This window comes from Pinus tabuliformis, chromosome 1_2 (assembly GCF_031772625.1).
Source record: "Pinus tabuliformis cultivar Carrire ecotype Pingquan chromosome 1_2, CPIR1, whole genome shotgun sequence".
In the NCBI taxonomy this organism is placed as follows: Eukaryota; Viridiplantae; Streptophyta; class Pinopsida; order Pinales; family Pinaceae; genus Pinus; species Pinus tabuliformis.
The window spans coordinates 926,517,793-926,525,185 of NC_142298.1; the positions used below are offsets into that span (position 1 = coordinate 926,517,793).

The window sequence follows — 7,393 nt, forward strand, 5'->3', positions numbered from 1 at the left end:
GAATGAATTGCCTCCTGGACCAGCACGAAGTTGTCCACTAGCTGTCTGCCTTTGATGAATCCCCCTTGATTGTCCGGAATGATTTTGGGGAGGAATCTTTTCAGCCTGTTTGCTATCACTTTGGTGATCACTTTATACCCGATGTTGCATAGTGAAATTGGGCGGAATCTGCTGAAGGTGTTTGCCCCTTTTTCCTTAGGGATGAGGGCTAGGAATGCCGAATTAGTGCAGCCTCCAATCTTCTGACAGTTCTGTGATTTCTGGATCATTTTGATGAATTCCTTCTCAATAATCTGCCAACATGTTTGTAAGAATCTTGGGGTGAAACCGTCCGGGCCCGGGCTTTATCCGGTTCCATGGCGAATAGAGCCTCCTTGACTTCTTTGGGCGTGATTATGCTTTCCAGAGCCTGATTGATTTTGGGTGAGATGATCTTAGGAACAACATCTAAGAGGCTGAGATTGTGGTCTGCTCTGATATCTTCTCTGTACAGATTCTCAAAATGCTCAGAGGCTGCTTTTTTTATGCTAGAAAAGTCCCTTAAAACACTGCTTTCTTCTTTTATTTCTTTGATAGAGTTTCGGCCTTTCCTAGCTTGAGCTTGCTTGTGAAAAAAGGAGGTATTCCTGTCTCCGGATTTAAGCCAAAGACTTCTAGATTTGAGTCTCCAGTACTCTTCTTCAGCCAGGCATGCTTTGTGGAAGTTTTGTTGAAGCTTGGCCTCCTTTTCCAGGTCTTCATTTGAAATATCAGTTGTTTCTAAATGGAGGTGATGCCGTTCCAGATCTGAATGAGTTTTTTTCCTTTCCTCAGCTGGGTTGGGCAAGGTCCTGGCCCATTTTTTTAGCATGGCTTTCACTCTTCTGAGTTTTTCTTCCCATACAAAGAAGGCAGAGCCCTTGACTGGGGTTTTCCAGCAGTCTCTGACCTTATCCATGAAGTCTGCCTCCTTGATCCAGAGAGAGCAGAATCTGAATGGAATAGGCCCCAGATCCGGAGAAGTCAGCAACTCCAGGCTGATAGGTTTGTGGTCTGATGTACTGCTGTGCAGGATGCGCGATCTAGCTTCCAGCCCAATGAGTAGGAAGGAGCTTTGAACCAAGAAGCGGTCCAATCTTGCCGCTATGTGTCCTGGCCCAGCCCTTTTGTTTGACCATGTGAACTTGCCAATGGTTGGCTTGATATCGATCAGATCCCAGCCTTGCATGAGATCCTCTACTGTTTCTCTTGCTGGATCTCTGACAATACTGCCTCCTCTCTTTTCTGAAGGCAGGAGGGTGAGATTGAAATCTCCTGCAATGATGATGTTCTCCAAGTCTTCCCGGTCTGCCAAATTTTTTATGGAGTCCCAACATAATTTCTTTTCACCTGCATTATTTGGAGCATATACATTGACTAGACTCATAATTGTATTAGATTCTAAATGTTGCAACTTTAACAATATCCAATGAGTATTTAGGGTTTTAGAGATGAGGGAGAACTTATGTGGATTCCAGAGCGACCCAAGTCCTCCTGAAGCTCCCCGAGCCGAAGTTGCATGCGCGCCATCTTTTTTCCAAAACTTTCTACTTGCTTGGAGGAAGGATGATTCCTCCATCTTAGTCTCCTGGATGAGGAGGATGTCCGGGGATTCCTGCCTTATCAGACTTCTCATCGCCTCTTCCTTGGCTTTGGATCCCATACCCCTACAGTTCCAGGAGACAATCTTCATTACTTATTTTTGTTGTGGAGAGCTCCTTTGGAGCTCTGGATTGGGGCCTTCTTCGTCTTCGGCGTTTTTGATAGGAGTTTCTCTAGCGTAGGCTGGCTGCCCTGGAGCTTGTCTTTGTATGTTTCTTGTTCCCTTTTTTCTTTTGTTGACATTCGGCCTCTTGTAGATCTTCTGGGGGTGGATTGCGATTCCCCTATTTCCCCTTCTTCCTCCGACTCGTCGGATTCCTGGGTTTCCTCCTCGTCTTCAGATGTCTTTTCTTTGGGAATCTCTGGTTCACTTTTAGATTTAGTCGGGGAGACTTCTTTCGGGGTTTCAGTATCCTGGGAAACTATGGTTTCTGATCCCAGGATCTCATATCTGTTTCCTTGACTTTCCATGGGCTGCTTCTGAGCAGGCGTTGTTTGGGGTGTTCTGGTGTTAGCATTAGCGGCCTTCCTGGAGGTAGTTCTGGATCTCTTCGCCTGATTCCATCCTTCCTCTTTCCCTTTATCTTCAGCCCCTTTGGACGGGCAGTCTCTGGCGAAATGTCCATAGACTTGGCACTTCCGACATTTGAACGACAGCTGCTCGTAGTCTACTTTATGAATATGTATCCACGGGCCCACCCTTATTTTGACAGCTTCAGGAAGACCAACCTCCAGATCCACCTCCATGCAAATTCTGGCGCAGTCATACTGGTCTCTATTGTTGGCCCTATCAATGAATTTCCCAAGGGTGTTCCCAATGTGCTTCAGGGAATCCCAATTCCAACAATGGATCGGAAGATTGGGGAGTCTTACCCATACTGGGACTGCTGAAGGCACGTCCATTGCTGGATCGAAATCTGGCGTCCATTTGTTCAGGTACAACCCTTGAGGTCCCATGAAATATGGTCCACTTCTGAATATGAGATCTTTGTCTTCTTTATCTGAGAATTCAAAAAGAAAGTATCCTCTTCCAAGAAAATAAGATGTAACCTTGCCCTGGATCAACGGAGCCCAGTTTCTGGAGACCCATCTCTCTGTTGATTTAGGAGAGGGCCAGAGACCTGTAGACTGACCCACTAGGGCACGTTCTAACAACGAAAGGGCTACTTGGATTGGACCTTCGGGAGGAAGGGCGATCTCAGGGATGTCATCGAGCCTTTTGACGAACTTAGCGGCTTCCACTGCTTTCTTCTTGGGGAGCGAGGCCAACAAGGATCTGAAGGCCTCAGCTGCAGAGGATGGGGGAGGGGAGGAGGAAGATCCCGGAGGAGGGTCCGGATCTTCCATGAGGAGCCAGCCCTAACCGCAGCTGGAAAAGGAGAGAGAAGGGCGGGCAAACGCAGGCAAGAGGACACCCATGCACAGCCACCAAGGAAGGGACGAGGCAGGGCGGATCCGCAGGAGCAGACCACGCGGAACAGAGCCGAGCGCAGCAGCTCAGGCTTCCCGACGCGCAGTGATCTCTCTACCGACCAGAACCAAAGGGATCTTGAGCACCCTTTTTCGCCTTTTGCTATTACCAGGGCTCCTTTGGTGACCTTCCAAGCTTTATCTATGAAAGTTGTCACACAACCTTCACCGCCTAACTGCCCTGTTGAAATCATATTTTTCTTTAGATCTAGAACATACCTTACCTCCTTTAGTAGCCACTGGTTTCCATTCTATTGTTTCACAAGAACCTTACCCATTCCAATAATTTTACAAGGTTTATCATCACCCAAACGGACTTGTCCAAAATCTCCTTGAACATAGTCATGAAAATATTTCTTATGAGGTGTGGCATGGAATGAGGCCCCTGAATCTACCACCCAGGAATCAGTAATATTTTCGAAAGAAAGAATCAAAGCATCTTGTAACACCTCACCTAGCACATTTGCTTCATGATTTTTTTCTTGCTATGCATCTCCTTCATTTCCCTTCCGAGATCTATAGTCTTTCTTTAGGTGTCCTTTCTTTCCGCATTTCTAGCACACTATCCCCGATTTGGACTTGGATTTGCCTTTCCTTGATTCACTGCGATATCCTGAGCTCTTTCCTCTTTCCATTTTTCTTCCCCTAGACTCTGCACTCAAAGCATTACCCGATGTCTCACTGGAGCTTTTCCGTCGCATTTCCTCGCTAAGGATAGCATCGACAACATCATCAAACTTTTAAGTACTAGATCCAGAAACAGAGTTACTAATGGCCATTACTAAACGATTCCAACTTTCTGGTAGTGAGCACAAGAATAACAGAGCTCTAACTTCATCATCAAAGTTTACCCCTACAAAACTTAACTGACTTGTAACTGTATTAAAATCATCTAAATGGTCTACAACGGATCCACCTTCCGACATCTTCATATTAAATAATCGTTTCATAAGAAATACCTTGTTTGAGGGCGAGGGTTTTCATATAGTTTCGCCGACGCCTGAATCAAACCCTCTGTCGTTGTTTCCTTCGAAATGTTGAAGGCGACTGACGTTGCGATGCACAACCGTATTGTTCCGAGTGCCTTTCTATCGAGAATGTTCCATTATTCATCTGTCATACTCGTCGGCATCTTTGTTTTTTCGCTCAAGGGTAGGTACAAATCTTTCTGATACAGATAATCTTCCATCTATATATTCCATAGCGGAAAGATTTGGCCGTTACATTTCTCGACCCTGAACTTACCATCTTCCGCCATTGCTCCCACTCGAATGAGAAACCCTTCTTTCTTGCGAGTTTATCAACCAAATAGACCTTCGGCTCTGATACCAGTTGTTAGAAAAATATTATATATGACAGAGAAATGTAAGACATATAATATGCAGAAAAACACAAACACATAAAACCAGAGAGACACAGATATATGTGGTTCACCCAGTTTGGGCTACGTCCACCTCGAACAACCAGTCCTTCCTTTCTATTATCCAGCAAAATGAAGAGACACAACCTACAGTAGATCCGTTGTAATATCCTCTGTTTTCTTTCACAGTCTCACCTCTCTGTTTCTCGCTCTGAGAATACACCTCTGTCTCTCAGCCTCAATACAATACCCTCATACAAATAGAGGGCTTTCCTTCCAGGGCAAAAAACCATAAACTAAACATAAATTCTACCGCCAAATCATCCGCCTAATGAACGACCCAGATTGACTAGAAATTACTATACTTTTACAAGGCAATTTTACATTTGTTTTTAGTTTTGGGGCGCTACCCCCGAAACCCCCACCAGGGGACTGCTGGCCACCGGACCCCCCAACCGTGGGGGATTAGCCCCTCGCGGGGTGGACAAGTCCCCCCCGCACCCCCCTGCGTGGAGGGGTGTACAATCTTCCTGGGGTATACATTCGGCTGAAACAAAGACCTCTAAATAATCATGCTCCACACCCAACACAAAATACATTTTTTCCTCTTTAATGCCTTACTCATTTCCTTTTCCAATTTCCTTAACCATAAACACCCAAATAGACACCCACTAGGATGTCTTGCCCACCATTCAACTTGGAATATGTGTCCCAGTCATATGTGGTTATTGTTTTTTAACATTTATTACATGGAATTTTCACCAGGGCTGTTACAGAACCCTCCCCCTTGGGGGAACACCGTCCTCGGTGTTCAATCACACATATACCTCAACAAACTGCTCAGAGAAGACATACTGCTCATGGAGCTTTATAACCCAGCTCGATGCAGTATTTACAATGAAAGATATGATGAAGACATAACATCATGAAAACATGACAACTTACCACATAGTGGAGCTTTATAGCACAACTCATTACGGTATTTACAATGATCATCCTGCTTAAGAAAACTAATATGATGATCCAGGTGGATGTTGGTGCCCACCCACCTATCCCACTTGGACCCCCACAATTATCTCTTTCAGTTTTTCAATTTCCATATTTCGGGTCCTGAACTTCCAGAGTTGTACAGTATCGGGTGGCTTCACAAAGGATGAGATCTCAAAGTTCACCAGTAGTGTCGGCTTCCCTACAGCATCAAGCCCTTCACAAACGAGGTATTGTGTGATGTTACACCTCTGGATGTTTGTGATGTACTATTAAGCCAGCCAAACTTGTGGAGGCGACATGTTGTGTTTGAGTCAAGGCCTCGTGCTACCATTATTTCTTTGTGTAATTCATCAGGATACCGGAGGCAGCCCCACCTACCACCACCTCTTTGATCATTGCTAAGAAAGGCAGCAAGCTCATCTCCTAGACTAGGAAATTCACCTGTTTGGTTCACTCCCCAAAGAAAGGGGAAGATCGTCACCACACCCATGGCCCCCGTGAAGGGTTCCTCTACGCAGCAGCAGCAGTAAAGGAATACGGTCATGACAGAACACAAAAAACAACTTCTCCTCACCCACAGGGGTACCACACAAGCTTCAGGTATGCAACAAAGTCTGGTTGCATCTGCAGAAAGAACGCCTTACAAGAGCCCATTAGAAACTCATACCACTCCGACATGGTCCTTACACCATTACCAAGGTTGTGGGAAATAATGCTTTGGAGCACAACATTCCCCCATTCCTTCGCTTGCATCAAGTGTTCAATATGGACCGTCGTCGACCATGCTTCCTACCAATACTGGACACATCAGAGATTGCAGAACAAGTTTAGCAGATGGAGGAACTCAACGCAATGGGGACCATTGATTCCTAAGGGGGGAGGAATTATCCAGGTGGATGTTGGTGGCCACCCACCTATCCCACTTGGACCCCCACAACTGTCTCTTTCAGTTTTTTAGTTTCCGTAATTGTAGCACAATTTACTATTTTTAGCAGTTTTTCAGGTCCTGAACTTCTGGAGCCGTAAAACTGCTAAAAATAGTAAATTGTGTTACAATTACGGAAACTGAAAAACTAAAAGAGACAGTTGTGGGGGTCCAAGTGGGATAGGTGGGTGGCCACCAACATCCACCTGGATCATATGACATCATAAGATCATGATAACATAATAGCATAACACCCATACCACGTAGTGGAGCTTTATAACACAGCTCGTTATGGTATTTACATCCATACACGAGTGTACATATAACAACATCATCAAAATATATATACCAAATCATATGCCAAATCATATACCAAACATATACTAACATCATATAGCGTATATCAAAACATCATAAGGCATATATCAAAACGTCATATAGCATGTATCAACCAACATAAAGCATGTATCAAATCATCATAAAGCATACATCAACCATCATAAAGCATATATCAATCACCATAAAGCATATACTAAACCAACATAAATCAAATACCAAACCATCATAAAGTAATTACCAAGCAACCACGAAACCACCATGTCAAGCTGCTAATTCTTGTAGTTGATTTCAACTACCCAATCGGGCATGTTCATGATTCTTGTACCACGCACATAGCTTCCATCAGTTTTTAAAATAAATTAAAATAAATTCACATCATACCTCATTGGTAGCTCGTCAATAAGGTACACTTGGAATCTTGTTTGCTTCCTGTCACAAGAAGTCAAACTAGCATCTTTGACCAAATCAACATGTATAAAAATATCACATTAGGTTATCCCAAAACATAACCATCAAAATCACAAATGACATGTAACCATCATAAATCAAAATCATAGATCACATGTAATCATCATAGACCACGATCATAAATCACATGCATACTAAAACCAAAATACAATATTGATTCTTATCCTTTCATCAATCCTTAGCTTCTACCTTCGTTTTTATTCTGTACGCACTCCGGATCG

The 7,393-nt window shown here is 44.1% G+C and overlaps 1 protein-coding gene across 1 annotated transcript; it reads right to left on the reverse strand.

Annotated features, from left to right (window-relative positions):
• Positions 1–265: 265 nt before the first annotated feature.
• Positions 266–2,967, reverse strand: LOC149208990 (uncharacterized). The gene is made up of 2 exons (XM_089398486.1): positions 1,898–2,967; positions 266–1,685 (listed from the first exon to the last, which is right to left on the reverse strand). The coding sequence occupies exons 1-2, from the start codon at positions 2,965–2,967 to the stop codon at positions 266–268; spliced, it is 2,490 nt and encodes an 829-aa protein (XP_089254612.1).
• Positions 2,968–7,393: the final 4,426 nt, after the last annotated feature.

Excerpts from the sequence above, each read along its gene's own strand:
- LOC149208990 (XM_089398486.1), bottom strand. The coding sequence starts at position 2,967 with ATGGAAGATCCGGACCCTCCTCCGGGATCTTCCTCCTCCCCTCCCCCA. Across the intron at positions 1,686-1,897 it reads GAAGGGGAAATAGGGGAATC|GGGTATGGGATCCAAAGCCA; the intron begins GCAATCCACCCC and ends CTGGAACTGTAG.